Source organism: Labrus bergylta, chromosome 19 (genome assembly GCF_963930695.1).
Source record: "Labrus bergylta chromosome 19, fLabBer1.1, whole genome shotgun sequence".
In the NCBI taxonomy this organism is placed as follows: Eukaryota; Metazoa; Chordata; class Actinopteri; order Labriformes; family Labridae; genus Labrus; species Labrus bergylta.
Genome location: NC_089213.1, coordinates 6,895,355 through 6,915,501, shown reverse-complemented (window position 1 = coordinate 6,915,501; position 20,147 = coordinate 6,895,355). Strand labels below are relative to the sequence as shown.

General features: G+C 43.1%; 1 protein-coding gene across 11 annotated transcripts in view; it reads right to left on the bottom strand.

Annotated features, from left to right (window-relative positions):
* epb41a (erythrocyte membrane protein band 4.1a) overlaps nucleotides 1–20,147 on the bottom strand; it is a 48,802-nt gene that overhangs the window by 15,877 nt on the left and 12,778 nt on the right. For 2 of the 11 annotated variants that reach the window (XM_065947969.1, XM_065947970.1), the window contains exons 7-16: nucleotides 19,248–19,466; nucleotides 18,174–18,261; nucleotides 17,088–17,240; nucleotides 16,666–16,763; nucleotides 16,399–16,574; nucleotides 12,210–12,457; nucleotides 10,956–11,030; nucleotides 10,633–10,680; nucleotides 9,592–9,654; nucleotides 6,228–6,398 (exon numbers count right to left, since the gene is read on the bottom strand). In XM_065947969.1, coding sequence (XP_065804041.1) covers nucleotides 6,228–6,398; nucleotides 9,592–9,654; nucleotides 10,633–10,680; nucleotides 10,956–11,030; nucleotides 12,210–12,457; nucleotides 16,399–16,574; nucleotides 16,666–16,763; nucleotides 17,088–17,240; nucleotides 18,174–18,261; nucleotides 19,248–19,466 — 1,339 coding nt within the window. The other 9 variants (XM_065947971.1, XM_065947974.1, XM_065947980.1 and 6 more) reach the window with 9 other exon arrangements.

Sequence of the window (20,147 nt, the reverse complement as noted above, 5' to 3'; positions counted from 1 at the left end):
TGCAAACAGCCACATTTTTCACTATGACTTTATCCGTATTTCTCCGGCCAGACAGCTAGTATTTATTCCGCAGCAAGTCCGAGTGAGCTGCGGTATATTATCTGGAGACTTCACCTTGAGCCAATCGGAGGGGAGAGTGACATTTATATCCTGTGACTAGTGCAAGATGTTCATTAATCTGTTTTCTGTTCGTCAGTATGTTCTTCTCCGCTTGTTGTGATTCCGCTGAACTACACATAGCATTGATATAAAGGCAAATGTTCTAATTATAGACTCGTATGGCCGACTCAGTAATTACATCCGCCTCTTCTGCATCGCTTTTTTACATCATGTCTTGCCTGAGGAGACCCCCGCCCCCCCTCCTGTCTGACAGGCATATTCTCCGCTGTGAGGAGCATATGTGAACACTCGGGTTAGGAGAATCTCTAGAGCAGTCCTCCTGAAATGATCTGGATATTTTCAGGAATGAGAATGCGGCTTTACTCTGACATTGTTGGTTTATGGTCCGAACATCACGTGAATCCTGTATCAACTTTTTTTTGTTGGCCCAACCACGGACCAGTTCTTAAACTGTAAATGAAGTCAGAATCAACATTAGTTCACTAACATTAGCGGAATTTTTTTTATAAAATTGCAGAGATGCTTTCCTGAGTAATTTCTCGTCTCCATGGATGGATTCCTAATGTACGCTCGGCCTGATTGTCTGCTGATATTGGTCCAACATTAACCTGCGCTGGGGCTGAATAACAGACAGGTCCTAAATCAGTTTATAATAAACCTGTTTTTTAAATTAAACATGCAATTCAGGGCGTTCCTTCAGAACTGGTACTGGAAATGTAGTCAACAGCGCTAAGAAACCACTTAGAAAATACTTAATGTACCCATGGATTTTTTTTCACTATCTATCCTCTTTCAACTGCTGATCAATCCAAAAGCACTCAAATGTTAGTCAAAAGTCAGATCCTTGTGTTTATAGCATTTTCAAACCTGGAACACAGTTATACATAACGACAGCGTTTGAGCTTCCCACCCTGAGCCTGGTGTCAGAGAAAAATGGCTGCTGTGTGATTACGGTGGATTATTGTCGTTAAAACCTTGACAGACGTAGCAACAGTTACCAGGCTGAGGTAAATGTCTTTGAGTCATTTTAGGCTGGACTGAGGTGCCTCGAAGAGAGGAGCGGCAGCAACAATGACTTCAAAGGAAAAGGTACAAACAGCACTGGATAAGGAAGTCTGTGGATGGTTGTGGTCACCTTTCAAGATTTAATGTTCAGGAACCTTCCTGTTTATTTGTCCTCTAAATGAAAGCCAGCCACAGCATGGTGAGAGCCATCACCAGCAGCCCCGTCAGGAAGAAGGACATCCGGGACGCCTTGATCCGGGCTGGATTCAGCTCACATGGGTTAACCAAACTCATCCCCTGGTCGGGCACGTTTATAGCCACCTTCAGACTGTGACCGTGAGCTTGTTCTTCCTCTTCTTCCTCTTCCTCCTCACCCTCATCAACCCATTCAACATCACTGTCCTCCTCATCCTCATCCTCTTCTTCCTCCAGCAGGCAGTCCTGTCTGTAGAGCCGCGGCCCCCCGTGTGCTGGGGACAAACTACAAGCTCTTACCTTGTGTCCAAACAGTGACTGCCTCCCTCGCTGTGCTCAGCAGCAGCAGCAGACCAAGAGAGACAGATAACAATGAACACACAGGTGGGATAACTGACAGGAGGTTGGGGGGAGGGACAAGGGGTTAGGACATGGAGGATGGGGGAGTTGGAGGCAAGGTGCAGCAGGGGATTTAGCATGAGCGGGTGTGCAAGAACATTTTAAATACACTTATTTGAGTTGTACATGTAGGCTATAGGCAATTCTCCTAACTCATAACTTGAGCAAGCCACTGGAGAAAAACTACAAAATCCAGGAGTCCCCAAAGAGACTTGAGGCTTTGATAGCCTAGATGCTTCATTTTAGCACTGACTTACTGGGTTTAGCTTGAATTAATTGGACCAGTTGAACCAGAAGGCTCCAATAAAGAAAATCAGATGTGCCTGCAGCTAGCGAAAGCAGCTTAGCAGAGATACTACTTTACTTTAAAGTTTTTAACCCTTAATTATTTTTTTTATTGCTGACAGGTAACACATAATGTAAATAATGTAGTGGTAAGATCTATGTGTGTGCATGAAACATCTGCAGCGTACAGGTAGTGCAGACAGGTAAAGCTGCGGTGGACACAGATACTGTAGTTATTGTGACCATGATTGGTTCCTGCTACGAGTAGAGAACAACAGAACCATGACAGATGTATTATTGGCTACAAATTTAAATGATATAAAATGTGCATTAAATATTGAAATGAAGGTTTTATAAAGGTGTGACTGTAGCGGAGTTATGCTGACTCTGTTGTTCCTACAAAGATGGCAGGTCGGGACAGTGAAGTGGTCTAAAGAAAGGAAGGAGGGAGGGAGGGAGGGAAGAGGAGTGCTCTGAGGATTAATAAATCTTTGCTCCATGGGGGAATAGGAAAGGCAATCTCTGGCAGCTAAAACGCTAGCTAGTGCAAACTATTTGGCAGTGCAAAGTCCTCAAAATGCCAACAGGAAGGAAGACACAGCAGAAGATTTGGCAGAACCTGCCTGTGTAATCTGCACTGCTTTATAATGGTAGTATTACAGTGTAGTACTGGCATCTCTGATGACAGACACTTTGTAGAGGAGCTTGCCATGAAACCGTATTTGTGATAATTCTGCGCTAAATAAAGGTGATGGGGATGTTTTATTGCACACTAGGCAGGATATGTGTTCAGCCTGTAAGACTCTGCTCAGGGACCTGCAGGAAGGTGATGCAACACACACTATTTCTATTTTTTTTCATACTATGTGTCATCATAATTTTATAGCATTCAGCAATAATATGAAATTGCTAGAATTGTGCCTCAGGCTCTCAGCAAAAAAGTGACACTACGACTGGATTATTGAGTATAAAAAAAGGGAAAATATGATTCCAGTGCAGGATTTCACGTCTGATTGAGAAACTGTGTCTTTAAAGTTTAGGGTGGGGGGGAGCCGAGAGCCACAGGGAAACAGGGGCAGGTCGGAGTACTGACATCCTCTGTGACCTTCAGCGTCATTTTCTGAACATGTGGGACTGGAGGGTGGAGGGTGAGGGTGGGAGAGGGGAGGGAGGAGGGAGCTGCTCGGGAAACAAGCCCAGAGTTTGAAGGGGAATGGAAAGGAGACAAAGACTGAAGGGGCAGAGATTTAAGACAAAGAAAGGCACATAAAGACATCCAGAGGGGGACGGATACAAGGGGGGAGGAGGGTGAGACAGATGAAGAAGGGGAAGGAGGGGGGAGGTCAGTCCTCTGGCTACGAATCATTAGTCTTTAGCTTGTTTTCCTTTTTCAGTCTTTCACTCATCACACCAGGCAAAAGAGTCATGCATCATCAGGATTAACCCAGCCATGCGATTGATTGGCAGATCAAGCAGGATGTCAAAGCTGCGGCAGCCAATCGTAGAGTGAAGGCAGGGGTAAGAGGGGGCGGGGTTAAAGGGGGTGGGATCCAGCCTATAAAGGTGCCAGTATGCTTCAAAGTACCGGTAAGTGATTGTAAGATCACGAAACAGTGCTGAAACCCCTCCCCCTATATGATCAGCAACGCCCACCTCTAAAAGTGATTGGACAACTGATAAGAGATGAGAGAGTATGCAGAATCTAAATCGCCATATACCACACTGAACTCCTGAACGTTAACAGTAAATGTAAAAAAGAAAAAAAATGCAGTTCCTTGAGTGTCCACTTGAGGCTGTCTCCAAACGTGAGTCAATCCCCATAGAGCCCCATGTTAAAATGTCCAAATTTACAGCAAAAAATAAACATATACGTACAGCCTGTTTTATATGCAAATCACTTATTTTAATTCTATCAATGTGTAGATTTATGCATAATTAGGGGTGTGGCCTCTTTGAGTGACAAGTAGGAGCTGCTAGCTGTCTGTTAGGTGTCCCTTCAGCTAATTCAGTCACTGAACTTAATGGTACAAACAGACCATCCAACAAGTCTGAGCTCCCATTTTTACACTTAATTAAAAAAAAAAAGATTTACATGTTTGCACAGCTATCTGTGTGTGGTCACCATAGCTGGCTTGTTATCTTCTTCAGTGATGTCATACATTCATTTATTTGTGGTGGCCCAAGTGTGGGAGACAGGATTTTCGCCTCACAGAAAAACAGCCGGCAGTAAAGTGAGAAAACAGCTTCTTTAGTTACCCAGTACACGTCAATCACCTGCCTCTCGCTATCCCTAAGGACATGTTGGCAGTTGAGCAGACGTCTTCTGTGTTTCTCTAGCTCACTAAGCGACTCTTCTCACTTTTCACGGCAAAACAGAATCTCCTTCTGCAGGAAAGACGATGCTTAATGAACCTTTTCTTTGCTTTCCTCTTTTTTTTCTTTCCACCCTCTCGTCCTAATATGGTCACATCTGGCTTCAGAAAACTAAATGCTGCTGGCAAAAAAAGCAAAAGTCCGGGCTCCAAAAAGGCAGCTGACAGGCACATCTTTTCCCCTCGCTAGGGTGACAACCTCGACACATCAAAGTCTGCAGGTGTCTCATGAGGATGCACGTACACCTGAGCCTTTATAGACATGTTTAAGCAACGTTTTTTTGTTAATGAATTAGCTGGTTTGAAGCATACTGAACCCTTGAGCTTGCAGCCGAGCACAGTCTGGTGAGAGCTGCTTGTTATTGATCGAACACGGCCACAGCCTCCAGGTGCCATTCTCTTTCTTTATAAAGAAACTGGTCAGTGTTAAACCTGCTGCAGCCTGTGTCAAAGAGCTCCAGACGAGAAAATACCTTTACCTCAGAAACGCCACCAACTAGTTTATATGCAGGTACAACAGTGGACCTCCTCCCCTGCACGTGCGCGCACACACACACACACACACACACACACACACACACACACACACACACACACACACACACACACACACACACACACACACACACATTCCTCCTCACATCAGCAAACATGAAAAAACATCCTGAAGCGTCAAGCCCCTCTGTGACTGCAGCTACAGTCATGCTGAAGCAGTGAAATGAAATGGAGAAAGCCAACAGCACCACCCAGTGGACGATCAGCGTACTGCTCAATATCATAAGCTATACTGGACAAATTCTTTTTAGATAAAAGCGTTACAAATATGTGTCTTTACCCAAAGTATTTCTCCAAATTTGAGATATGAACATTACAGGTGAAAGGGTAAAACCTGATCACTAACCATACAAGACAGGGTCAACTAAAATGACCTGGTAGATGCATAATATTATTAACAGTTTAAGTCTATAAAGTATTATGAATAATATCTTTCTTTTTTTTATTGGTTACTTTTTTACAGCAGACTAAAGAAGAAGATAGTCCCGCACACTTTGCTCAAATTACCTCACAACGTTTCGACCACAAAAAATGATCACCTGACCTCTGGTCGAAGCTTTTTGTGACATTTAAGCAAAGTGCGGCCCTATCTTCTTCCTCAGTTTGATGATATTGCACGGCCCTGCACCTACGTGATGTGCACATAAGTACCTAATTTTTCTACTTTTTTATAGAAACCCTAAACGGACAAAAATCCCTACATTTTATTTTGCTCCATTTAATCGTAATATCAGGAGAAGTTTGTTTGATCTCAACTTAACACTTCCTGTAAAATCAAGAGATACCAAAATTTGCTTTGTCCCAGCAGCTATCATTGAGATGAACAAGTCATAAAAATACCGCTTAAAATGCTTCAGGTCACTTTTTGGGAACAGTCTCCAAGCGTTAATCTGCTACATCCACTGATATGTAAAGAAAGCTACACACAGCCTGAATAGTTGATTCTGACACCTGTGAAAATAGCCATTTATAGTTCAGGATTTTGTGGTGACCAATTAGATTTCAAGGGGGGCCAATGCCACCGTTTTGGACACGCCCCTGTTTAAAGGAACAGTCTGTTTTACTGAGAGTCACGTGAGCAAAATGACATCTCTTCTGTTTCCACGTTTCCAGTTTAAAGAAAGAGGAGGGATGTGATTAGCTGAGCTGAGCACAAGCCTGGGAGCAGGGGAAAGCTGTTGGCATAGCTACATAGCAAAACAAATACAACACACTTCGTTTCTATGTGGATGATGTGACTCTGTGAATGAGACTATCTCTTCTAAAGAATATCTGCTTCAGCGTGTTGGAACTCACCGCTGGCTGCAGCTGGCCGTTGATGCTCGCTGTGCGGAAAGGTGAGTTAGTGGAGAGACGTTTGTCCCACTCGCTGGGCCGAGGCTCGGGTACCGACTCCATGAAGCTCCTCTTCAGCTCGCTGATGCTCGTGTGGTGACGCATGATCTCAGTCTGGGTCTTATCCAGGTCCTTCAACAGGAAGGTAACAGTCAGACCAGGTGGACAGAAGGGACAGAGGGACAAGACAAGAAACTAAAAGGGAAAAGAATATAGAATATACTAAAATGAATGTTTATAAAGTGTGCACTTGTATTGAGCCTGCGTGTTTTCTCTGTTATTCTGAGGTCATTAATATCATTCCAACACATTGGAAATCAGCCTGAACTCACTTGTTATTTGTTCTTTATGTTTCATTGAGATTTTAAGTTAACAGCCATTTTTTAATCTCCCGTCTCGTGCACGCTGATAACAGAAAATAAAGCTGCTGATGTACTGATGATGACTCCTGATAGGTGGCACTAAGGCACAAGCTCACTGCTTTGTGTTTCTGACTGATCCAGACCAATGAAAGTGAGTCAAGTCTGAAACCTCATGGGGGTTTCCGTGCAGCACAAAGACAGTGTAGGCAGGAAAAAAAGATGTGAGCTCCAAATGTATTCATCAATAAACTTTGTGAGGCACATTTATTCCTCTGCTGTGTTCAGGACCTTAAAGCTACAAACTCTTTTAGGAAACTATGTTTAATTTGTATAATATTTTTTTTGAATTGCCCCCCCGGGGACAAATAAAGTCTTTTGAATTGAATTGATATAGGTGGAGCCGTAAATGTTCAGACAGCCTGTTCTTCATTCACATTGATGTTTCCCTAATTAGACACTTTTTGCAGTGAAGCTGATTTGCATAAAAAGGGGACATTTCCCCCACCAAATTACTACAAAATGGCTGGTTTAACCCTTTGGGTGTGTTTTGTGATTTTGTCTCTTTGACTCATTTGCGCAGGTTTAGCGAGCCCAAAAGCTGTGCAGTCTTTTAGTGAATCATGCCCTCAGAGTAGACTTGAATTTTTCCTCATTGAATTATAACCACCTTTTACGCCTTCCTTTGAAATCAAACAGCTGAAAAGTAATTATTTTAGTATGGAGTCCTTATGTTAGACGCAGATGAAAGCTAAGCTATGGGCCAAACATTTCCAGAAGAAGCTCATTTTTCCACGCTAGACAAACCAATGAAAACTTGACTTAATGGTTTTACCAACCCATCTCTCCTAATGGAGTTAATGGTTAATATTGCTAAATGTTTAAACTCCAGAAGGGAAAAACTGCACATGGGGGGGAAATTAAATCATGGCCGACAAGTACTGCATGTATTAATGTCTATATTAAAGGTGATCTGCAGGCTGAATACAAGGCAGGGGGCTGAATCAGAGACGCAAACACAGGAAGTAGAGGATGACATGTCACATTGTTAGCAGACTGAGATTTAACCAAGAGGATGTTTGGCTGTTAAAAAACACGAGACTAAACTGTAAAGTTGGACAGATTGCCAAAAATCCTCGGTGTGTTTATCACCATGAGGGGTCATGAAGAGTAAAATATTATCGCAGCCTTAAAGGGGAAATTCAGCAGCATGAGTTTAGTAATGTAACATGCCTCCCTCTCTTCACTGGAATCACATAATGGGGTTAATGTGAGTGTTAAACAGAAGGTCAGAGTCAAAGAAAACACTACCAATCACAGGGGGTTACATCCATGTGTTGGAATTATTCAAATGAAAATAAACAGGAAGTCCTCAGTAACCATGGAGACCAGAGAGAAACAACAGTACTGTGCACAATGTGTGAGAGACGTGATTGAGACAGACATGACTGGGAAAGAACAAAGATGTTATTTTACTGCTTCATTTTCTCCCTGTTGACATATTTCTCGCTGCAGATGACTTAAGAATGGTGGACATATGTGGATTAAAGATGGCTGCTCCAGCTATGAAGACACTGAAACTGTGCTAAATGCAACAGCTGGTTACTTTAAAGTAGTTCGCTGTGAGTGCTGTTAAAGTCTGACAACACTTTGACTTTTAACTGTATGCATCACGTCGCCATGTTTATGGTTTGATTCACAACAGTTTATTTCCAGTACAGTCTTTTATTATATTTTAACTAACACCTGCTTTTTATTCCCAAATGTTGTTGTGTTCTTTTGGTGTTGTACCGGTCAACATAATTTATGTTGTTTCATTTTATTTTATTAAAGGTCACATATTATGTAAAACACACTTCACCATGTTCCTCTAACACTAATAAGTGTCTCTAGTCTGTCTACAAACCCTCCAGTGATGAGAAAAGTCCATCCTCTCCCCTCTTTTAACCTGCTCCACTTTTCTGAAAATGTGTGCTCAAACAGGCCGTTTGGAGATTTTCCCTTCATGACATCACAAAGGGCAGTAACCCCTCCTCCAGGTGGGTGACACTCCTACGGCTAGGTGTTTGTTCTGCCCTCTGAGTCTGCCTTCTCACTGTAAACAATATGACATGGAGCGAGAAAGCCCAAGTACACCCAAGCCCTTCCAGAGAGGGGGCGTGGTCAGACACAGCTCGTTTACAATTAAAGGTACAGACACAGAAACAGCCTGTTCTGAGCAGGGCTGAAACAGAGGGGTTTATAGACATGATCAAATACAGGATCAGAGTGGATTTCAAGAAACTTCACACGCATGTTTTGGGGAGCTCTGAGATTTATTTAAACTTTTAATATGTGACCTTTAAATAAAAAATCCTCTTTTCTTTTACAGTAAAATGTATCCCTCATTGGGAATCTTTAGGCTTTTTCAGCTGCTGTCAATCCTCTCAGCTCTGCCACTGGGTGTCAGCTGAGAAATAACATACAGTGGTGGAAATAGTCCATCTAGTCACAAAGGGGCATCACTATTATTTTAGATCTGATTCTTAACCACTTAAAAACTCCTCACAGGAGCTTTTAGACATAGAGAACATTTTCAATATACTGTAGGATAAAAATATGTTGTAGTTTATGAGTTGACCTCGGCACTGAAGAAAAAAAACAGTTATATAAGTCCACTCAAAGACACCAGAGCTCATTTCTCAGACTTGTGTTCAAATAAAGCTTTCCCAGTCATATCTCAATGAAGTCAATGAAGTTATGAAAAGATAAGAGACAATGAAAAGTTAGTGAAGCTACTTGCATGAGTGTCAGAGAGGAAAATAGTGCATGCCAAGCCGTTAGGGTTCAGCTGGAAACAATGCGAGAGATGAAGAGAAACAGAGACGTCAAAGCAAAAAGCAAAAAGAAAGAAACATTCATGCAGAGAGAGAAGAACGAGACGACCAACAGCCAGAGCAGAAAACTGAAGACGAGCATATACAAACCTCCAACATTAAATTGCTATGTCTGATATAAATCGTTTCCCCCTCAAGTTTCTTTGCTCTTTTCTGTAGAAAAAAGGGAACACCTGGTTGGAAATAATTCACTCAAACATTTTTAATATTTGATTTGTAATGAAGTCCGCAAGCAGCGCTGACCGAGGCGGTGGCATGGATCAGAAGAAAATAAAAAGCTGTGGAGCTGTGGGTTACAGGTCTCAGTGTGTGCCTCAGCAGGTGACAGGTGCACACACACACACATTACAGTGCTGCGTGTGTGTGTGTGTGTGTGAGTGAGAGGAGAGGCAGACACACACTCAGTGCTGTGAGCTGAGTTTCATGCTGTTCATGCAGAAGCTGCAGCGGTGCAGAGGCGTGTGCAGGAGGAGAAACCGTATTCTGCTGTCACTACAGAAGTTTAAACTTTTTCAATCATGGTTTCAATTTGACCGTCGCGACTGTAAAGAAAGATTATCTGATGAATAATTACTACATCCTGTTGAGAAATCTGCAGACAGATTATTAATTTGAATTATTATTTTCATTATTCATTCATTCATATTTTCATTATTTTGCATTTTAAAAAAACATCTTAAGCTTAGTCAATTTACTTCCTGTTTGGATAAAAACCTGCTTCTATTTTAAAAGAAAATGAGGGAGTTCATTTCAGTCGAAAGTTACGACTTAAACTTAACCACAGAAGAAGGAGCTTTCTCGGGATCCAAAAGTTAAAGACGGTAAAGGACATGGTTTGTAAGGTCAGTGATTGAGGTCATAAGGTGGATTTGACTTTGTGACTCGTCAGCTGAGATCAGAACCGATCGATGTCTTAATGCTCGAGTAACAAGTTGATGTGCAGCTGACATGATGCGTTCAAGCCCATCACAGAATAACAGACAGCCAGAAATCATAAAAGAATCCAGAGGTTATAGCGCCCCCTTGTGTCTCTGTGATGGAGAATGTGAGACAACAGAGATAAAAATCAGGCGTCTTCATGTGTGACCGATGCAGGGATGAGGATGTGAGACGAGCTCAGAGCATGCTAACCTTCCTCACTCGTATCACCTCCATCTTTGTTTTGTCCTGAGGAGAGTGCTGCGCCCCCCCCCCGGACCCCAGCAGAGGAGAGACACAGTTACTGCATGTTACAGCTCAGTGTGCAACAAGCCGTTTAGAACACAGTGAAATAAAAACACATGCGTTACTCTTCCCCTGATATCTGTTTGAATATACAACTTCAACATCTCAATCAAACCTGCAAAAACACATGATTATTTACTTCTATTAAACCTCCACATCCAGTTCAATATTTCCCTTAAAAGAAACATGCGGCTGTCTGTTTCCAGTCTGAACATGCATCACAAACAAACCTGGCTCTTTCTCTCTCTCTCCCCGTTGGCCGTGGTCACAGAGGGCGAGTGCCTTCGCTCTCTCCTCGCCACGGTCTGATGGCACACACAGACTTACACGTCACCAAAGTTTTAACCAGGAACAACCACACACACACACACACAGAAATTCACACACTCTTAGACACCAAGATATAAATCAGGGGCAGTATTCACAAAGCTTCCTAAGTACAATTCTGAGAATCGTCACGTTTTATAAATTTCCCTCAAAGGTTAAGACTTCATCGAGGTAAAGATGAACATTATGAAAGGCAGATAGCGCCTTTCAGAGAGCTCCTCAGGTTCCTAACTGGTCAGAGTAGTGAGGAGGGCTTTGAGTTTCTCAAGCTGAGGAGAAAATGGTGGAAAGATGCAAAGATAGGCGATCACACGAACAGTTCTAGCTCTTTCACAGCCTCACATTAGTATCAAAATGACTAACTAGTAAGGAAGGAATGGCACACAACAAAAGGAGCACAGACGGCGTAAACTCCGCCTCCTTGCTGAGATTAAAGTTTCTGTCCCGTCCTCGTTCAGAGCGGCTTTGAACGTGTTCCTACATCACAACCAAGCAAGGCCTTAATGCTAGGATATTCTAGCATTGGGTTATAATGCTAGGAAGTTAGGTGCTCTCTGAAAATATTCTCAGAATGTATGTGGATACGGGCCCAGGAACAACCACACACACACACAACCACACACACCCACACACTCTCAAACTCACACACAGACATCAAGATATAAACCAGGAACACACACACACACGCGTCATTGAACCAGAACTGAACCTCAAATGAAACGATTCTGTTTTCATTAGCTGAACAAGTATGAATGTCCCTTTGGTCCACTGTTTGCCCTGATGACACTTCTCATGAACAAAAGTCTTTTAAAAACTAAACAATCTTTCAACATTTTGAAACTGAAGGAACAAAGCAGATTGAACAACATGTTGATTGATTAGTAGCTTTTCCCTGCAGAAAAGGAGGATAATTAGTCTTGACAAAGATCATGAAATAATCAGACTTTTCATGATGTCACTTGTTGCATGTGAAACATTTCATCAGACTTTATATCTTTAAACTTCTGATCCATTAGTCCTGACACTCCAATGAGGTCATGTCCTTCAACTACAATCAGTTCTTTGATATCTGATAAAAGGAGCGTCATCGACTTTTCATGTTCAACACCGACCCGATAAAAGAGCGCGTGCACCGACGTAAAGATGGAGATGTGTACCTTGATGTCTGGAGTGTTCTCTGGTCGCGGACTCTGGCTCTTGCTGTGCTCAGTCGGCTGACTCTCCGCCTTCTTGGCCGACTTCCTGATTGCACAGCGGGGTCCTCTGAGGGCGGAGCCGTCACGGTGGTCGGAGCGGCGCAGGGCGCTGAGCAGCGGGGATGGGGTCGCCTCCCCGGGAGACACTGGTGACATCACAGGAGCGCTGACCGGACGAGTGGACTTATTGTCGGGGGTGGACGCCATGGCTGAGGAGACAATGGAGTCATTTATCAAACACAAGAAGAGAAGACACACAGAACAGAAGCACACAGAAAAACTCTGCATGTGTCTGAAGATTGAGTGGAAACTTCTCATACAAACTTTAATGTTATTTAAAGATTAAAACCAATAAATTCAGATTTTACATGTTCAACTCCTTTTAAAGCATCTTCTGCCTGATCGTTTCTGTCTGATGCTCTCATTAGATTTAGTTTCATAATAAAGTTTATTCATGCTGGGTCCTGGGGGTGGGGGGGGGATCCTATTAAGTTGGAAATAACTGAATACTTCATAAAGTACTTTAAAAATATATAAAAGTTTATAAGTTTCAATCAGACACTGCAAAGTTTCTGTTTCCTCACTCTCACTTTAACTTAATGCTGCTCTAGAACAGTTTTAATATAATACCTATTAATAATAATAATATAATTATAATACTACAGTATAGCCCTGAGCAATTCAAGTTTCAATTTAAATTGTGATTTTTTTCTTCCAAAGATCATGAATAAACAAGATCAAGATTAAACGATAAACGTGCTGCATGCCGTGTTGCTCGTTTTGTCCAAAGGTTTTGTCGTGTGGTAAATGTTTCAAAGTGTTTGTTGGTCCATCACCACTCAAAAACAGTTTGTTTATTTGCATGTATTTACAATTCTACGTTTTTGGATAAACGCTTTTATCCAAAGTGACGTACATCAGAGACTAAGAACAACACAAGCAAGGATCAAGAAGAGGAAACAACGTCAGGAAGTGCAAACGATCAGCTTCAAGTCTGATCAGACACACAGGTGCTGACAGGAAGTGACCAGAGGCAGAGCACAAGATTGACAGCTGTTCTTGAGAGCTCTAATCAGTATAGGAACCATCTTAACAATCGTCGTTGTCAAACAAAACCATCGTCATCATAAAGGTCGTAGATATTCATGAAAGAGCTGGGTCTTTAGCTTTTTCTTAAAGCTTTATTTATTTATTATTGGTATATTTTTATTTAATTTATTCTCACATATTGATTGTGTTTCAAAGTGTTCAGAGTGTTTAAGTTTGATGAATGCATGTGACGCAGTTGTTATAAAACCAGTGAAGAAATCGTCTTTAATAATACCTTAACTCAATAGCAATCAAAAGAATTAGGATTGGCGATGCCGGGAGCCTAGTGGTTTGTGCGTTCCTCCCATATACGGAGGCTGTGGTCCTCTAAGCAGATGGCCCCGGGTTAGAATCCGACCTGTGGCTCCTTTCCCGCATGCCAATCCCCACTTTCCCCCCCAGATTTCTGACTCTATCCACTTTACTATCTCTCCAATAAAGGCATAAAAAGCCCAACAAAACATCTTTAAAAAGAAATGATGACCATAATCAAGCAGCCCTACTACACTTGTGGTCACACAGGTTTGGTGTTGTAAAGGTAGCGTTAGTGGACTGGCTTTAATCTTGCTGAAGCCGCCACGTATATCTTGTGCCATGTGTATCTTGTACTTAATGTAACTTGATTTACACAATAAAACATGCAGAGTTATGATTACAGAGCATTATTATGTTCTAGTGATGGATTGAATGTGAATGTTGAATAAAGTTTTGGTTTAAAGAAAAACATTCCACCAAAGTGTTTGGGGTTCCAGAACCGGGCATTGTGACAACAGAGCGTTCTGACACACAGTTAGTAAGCCTCGATCTCCCATCTGAAGATCATTACCCCTGAGAATACCTTTGAGAGCACTTGAGAGAAATATAGTTAGCATCGATCATTTGACAATACCCAGATAATTCAACTCAAGAGAGCTGCATTAAAACATCTGTCGGTCCTGAAGCCAACATGGTTCTACTGTTGGACAACATTTTGAAGCGAAGCCTTCAAAAGGCAGCCGAACTGACAGCTGCACCAATGAAGTATTTCCAACTCATGTACTTCCTACCTGAGGAGGGGCCACTGCCAGAGACCCCTGAACCTCAGCTGGATCTCAGCCCTTCAGAGGTTGTCTGGCCATCAAATCTGCCATCTCCAACGACTGAGGAGCAGGGCGCACAGATGTCTGCCGGGGCTCAGCCTGTGGGGGAAGAAGTTGGCGATGCAAGAGACACTTTTTTGAGCATGCACTCAGCTGTGCCTTGCATTTTTCCAGCTCTACAAGAAGACAGTCCTGGTCTGATGCTTCTCAGTGTGCTAGCAGAGATCCCTCTGCCCAGTGAAGACGAGAAGGAAATTGCTTATGCCAGGGAGAACATGTTCCCTGATGTAACATGTCTTGAGTTCCCCTCTCTGAATGACCAACTTGAGGATTTTATGTCCGAGTATCTTTACAGGAGGGCTCAGGGGATTCCTCTTCCTCCAAGTCCTCTTCCTGATGAGCTGGATATCGAAACCACAAAGAAGAACATGACTGGGTTTCTGGCCTTGGATGACATAGTGAAGGATTTGTTGTCCCTGACTCTTAGGGACAGGCCTCCAAGTCCTTCATCTTCTGCTCCAGATCTCTATGAAACAGATGAACTTCTGATTGAGGACTTTAATCTGCCGTGCCTGTTTCCGGCGTTAGAAAATGAAGACCATGAACTGATGCCACTAGGGGATCTGGCGGACATTCCTCTGCCTCAGAGTCCTCCACCTACAGCTGACGTGCTGGATGAGAGAGAACACCCAGATGTAAAAAACATTGGGTTTTTGGTGGACCTCCATGAGACATCTCTAAAGAGAAGAGGGTTTCCTTTTGCAGATTATGAAATCCCTCGAAAAGTCTGCAAGCTAATGCTACAGGAGGATCCACAAGCTTCACTTGCTGCCATCGTACTGGACATGGGGTCCGATGAGAAGAAGTACCCAAATATGAAGAATATTGGGTTTCCTTCTCTTGATGACCCCACTGAAACAGATCATCCATGCCTCCAAACTGTAAACATTCATGAGGCAAAGTCCTCATGTTTGAAAAGAAGAGGTCTGTTATCAGATCAGGAAATTCTTCCCAAGCTTCTAAAGCCAATGTCTCAGGAGGATCTGCTCCCAAATCCTCCGCCTACTGAGAAGACATACCCAGACATGGCAAACATTGGCTTTCCTTGTCTGGATTAGCCCAGCATCATCCACAGCAGGAGGCAAAAAAACCGAGACCTTCAAGCTTCACTCTGCATTTGCATATTTCTCGGTCAAACATAAATAAAGCATCACCTGAAAATGAATATATACTTGTTTGTTTTTTACTCTCAATTTTGTGCATGATAAAATAAATATGACCAATGAATAAAAATCAATAAAACAAGAATGAAATGTATGTCATAATACTCAGTGTGTTTAGAATAAAGACCAAATGTATGTGTTTAAATAAATCTGTTTTGGACGCCCCTCGGTTTGCCAGATATGAGACCAGTTATCAACACATTATGTGTACTCTCTCACAGCTGGGTAAATCTCCCCTCCTTCTCTATGATGAACTCTCCTGATGCTTCTAGCTACGTGAGGCTGACCAGGTCCAAGTGTGACGACCTTTCAGCTCGGATCAGCAGCTGGATTTCTCTCATTGACACCAACTACCTGCGTTCAGTTTCAGCTGTGGAGCTCCTGTCCATCTGTCTCCACTGAGCAACAGTTTCACTGTAACTAACAAGACGAACCTCCGCCGAAATCTGTCTAACCACAGCGCTGTGAACCCAAAACACACAGATATGTACTGTGATTTAATGATGATAAACAGTATAAAGTTTAAATATAGGATTTGTCAGATCTCTCTGCATGACTATGAGAAAACATGCCAGTTTTGGAATGGAGTTTGGTTTGACCTAAGCTGAAGCATCCTCAGGACATGAGGAGAATCTGCATGCTGATAGGCTGTTTTAAAGTGTACTCGCATGAATATGTAAATTCCAGACTAGTGACACAAACACTCAGGTGGAGGCGTGTGAAAACAAAAACCTAAACACGCAAAGAGGAATAGTGTACCTCCATCCAGGCTGCGGGAGTTCCTCTTGCTGGAGGTGCGCTGGAACAGAGGAGCCGGTCTGTCGATCAGAGAGCTCGCCTGTCTGGTCTGAGCCTGAGTCCGACCGCTGTAACGAAACTTGGAGCCCAACGCCAGGAACTTCCTGGGAGTGGTGGCCATCTCTGTGGACGTCAGTCTGCACACACACACAGACACAAATACTGACCTTCTAATCTGACTGACAGAAAACAAACTCTGCCGCACAGACCTGACAAACATCACGGTACCTGAAGAAGGTGTGATGCTCCACACACACTTTCCACAGCTTCTTGGCGGCCTTGTAGTTCGGCAGTTTGAAGCCGATGGCGCTCTCATACTGTTCCACCTGTTCGAACGACAAACACAAACCTGCTGAAAAACAAGTTTTTTCCAGGCAGAAACGCGCTAGCTGTGCTTTCGCTTGCATGCAGCGTTTGTGCACCGAGAATAAAAGGGCTGCATGTCCGTCCTGTCTCTATGACAACAGTCATTTGACAACGCCCACTGTATGATCGACACTGCTCCGTTTTTTACTGCATGTTTTTTTATGTTAGATCGTTTATTTCCCGATCAGACAGGAAGCGAGGAGGATGTGAGTACAAGGCAGGATAAAACTACGGGGATTATCAAAAATTGTGAATGAATATTTGTCGATTTAAAAATGTCGTACCTCAGACGGTCGGATCTTGATGAAGAAGCTGCTGCGTTTGTAGGACACCTTGAGGACTTTGGGCCAGGGGAAACGATTGATCCTCAGCTTGTCTTTGTAGACCATCAGACCGCTGGAGCAGACGCCCAGCATGATGTCCACGCCGTCCAGATCCTGAGACGCAGAGGACGGTTCACAGCATGTGAGGACCACATGTACAGAATAACAGTACCAGTTTACCATAGAGAAGTTTGATCGCATTTCCTCTTTGGATTGGCACATCCAGGCTCCTGTACCTTAAAAAACTCCCTCTGTCTGTAAGTATTAAGTGTTTTAAGAGTCTAGCTAGAGACATAGGGCCATGTTGTGAAGGTTGGATCAGAGTATAGTGGGCGGTAGGAGTGTAGTAATGCTACTACAACCTCTTTCCTCCTGTACATGTAAGTAATACAGTACATATCTATCTATCCATCCATCCATAGATGAAGACTGTGCAGAGATAGCTGAGGAGGAAGATCAGGGAGGGGAAATGCAGCTACAGGAGGAAGATGGAGGAACAGTCGAGAAGGAGTCTGGAAGTGCCAGAAGGTCATAGGTCACATCTTCAAGATCTTCCTCAAGCCTTGATCTTGAAGATGGAAACGTTGCCCTGTCTACATACACTTGCCTTTGGTATCTGATAAGTGTGCAGGCTGTTCTCTTTTTTTCTGCAGTAAGTACATTTCTTGTCCTGCTCCTGTATGCATTGTGCCTGGATGTGCGCACTCTAGTTTACTCTCCTTGTAATGCTCACCAACCTCCACAGGGGGGCAGTGTAGGCACATAAAGGTCCCTCTCTATATGAGATTAAATCCAGCTCTGATGCAAACAGATTGACCTGATTTCTGCTGTAAAAGCTGACGGTCACATGTCGTGCTGTTGTTCTGATCTGCACGCTGCCGGGATGTTTCAAGAAAACAAACAGCTGCAAACACACACAGTGTGTGTTTTGTATTCTGTTTTACGCCAGTTATGGTTGGACTGAAGGCTGCATCACACTTCTACCCACAGTCAGAGTGTTCTAATGTCTTCATGAAAAAGAGGATGATTTTTGACCGCTGTTCTCACCTTGGCCTGGTGCAGGTCGACTCCGTACATGGACAGCTTCTTGGCATTCTCCAGAAACATCATGTCCGCCTGAGCCGGACTCATTGCCCTGACACAAAAACCCAAACTTTATCAATACGTGCACTACAAGTAAATCAGAACTAAAGCTATATGTCCAAAAGGTATGTGGAAACCCAAGAAAGATAACATGCTGAGAAATTAGTTGTGATGTGATTCAAATATAAATGCCACAAATGTTTAAATAAAGCTTCAGCAGGAACATTTTTAAAATAAATAGTATAAGGTCATTTTAAAGAATCAATCAGTAAGATGTGTAGTGACTGAAATGATAAAGTGACCTTACTATATGATCAGACATTAAGGAAACATGTTATGTTGAAGTGCTGGCTTCTTTAACAACAATGCAGCAGCCAGTATGTCCTCCTTCTAACTTTAGATTCTGATCCTGAATGCTCTGGATTTGTTTGGACCAGAGAAGGTCGGCGCTTTTAAGACACCCCAACACGGCCGTTTTGGACACCCCTCGGTTTGCCAGATATGAGACCAGTTATCAGGTCAAACCAACAGGTGTTGCAGTGGTGGAAGAGGGCAAGGGAACTGGTTGTCCAGTTGTGAAGTGATTGTCTCCGACCTAAAAAGCCTCTGCATGTTTCTAATAAGCTCCACGAGCAGAAACGTGCTCAAACTAGGATCAACATTGGAGATGCTTTTGAAAAATGGAGCGAGGTTAGAACGCAGAAAGGTTTTCCAGGCTCCTGCGTGAGAATCGACTCTTGAGAGGAGGGGGCGGGGGGAGACAGCTCTCTCCAAAGTTTAGAATTTGGATGCAGTTCCCATTTTAAACACTAGGGGTCAGAGTTACATATTTCTCCTTTAACAGACAGTTGTACAGTTGATTTATTATAGAGTGCTGCACAGTCCGGTTAAGATTTAGTGTTGGAACAGATAATAAATAAAAAGGAGAGGGTGTTCAGTTGTGCTCGTCTGTCCTTTCTTCCAGACATAAACCCACCCACCCTAATCCTAAACTCTTATCACATGATTATTTAACACTCCTGCAGATGCTGCTCTCACCTGTACGTCTGGTGCAGCTCCATCATCTTGTCCTCCAGCTCCTTCGTCTGACCCTGGGCCATCTTCAGCTCTTTAGCGTACTCGCTGCCATGCACCTCGGGATCGTGTTCCCCAAGCTCTGACTGCAAGGCGTAGGATCCCAGCAGGGCCAGAGTGACGAAGGAGCAGGGGAGACGGCCCTGCAGGATGTCCTTTCTCAGCTGGAGACACAGGTAATACCTGTAGATACAACATACAGTACACACCGATCACATGAGGGATGGTGGGATATCACGTTTAGTGATGTCATATTTTAGTATTTAGGGCTCAGACGAGGTGAAATATTGAGCAGCAGATGATTATGTCAGCTTGTGGCGTTCTTCCTCCTGCTACATTTTGAAAACGGCAGCGATACTGGAAATGTTTTACATGTAGGAAATGCGGTCCAATCACAGGGCTTTGAATCACATCGTGGTGACGTGTGGTTACAAGGCTACTCAAACCTACAGCGTACATCTGAAGTAGAAGTATGATTCAGGTTTTTATCTTCTTTGTTTAGTTGATGTCAGGTTCTGGCCAAGTCTCTGGGAAGAAACCACGTCCAGGTATTAACCCAACAACTGTGTATGTTGTGTTTAGTCTGGACATCAACATCCTAACATTATTTGTCTGTGTTTAAATATGGATCTGCAGTTTAGATCTCCTTTAAGGGTTCTTTAGTCTGCATGTGGGTCCAATCTCAGCTGCTCAACACACAGCAACCCTGACAGGCGAAGTCATCAGAAGTAGAAGGAGAGTGTATTAACTTCTGTTTTATAATGAAGAGCACATTTTTTATTCTGTTATGTGTACTCCTCATACATGCATGATAGAGTTATGTCATATGAGCGTCACTCAAACTGCTTAGAGCGACTTTTAGAC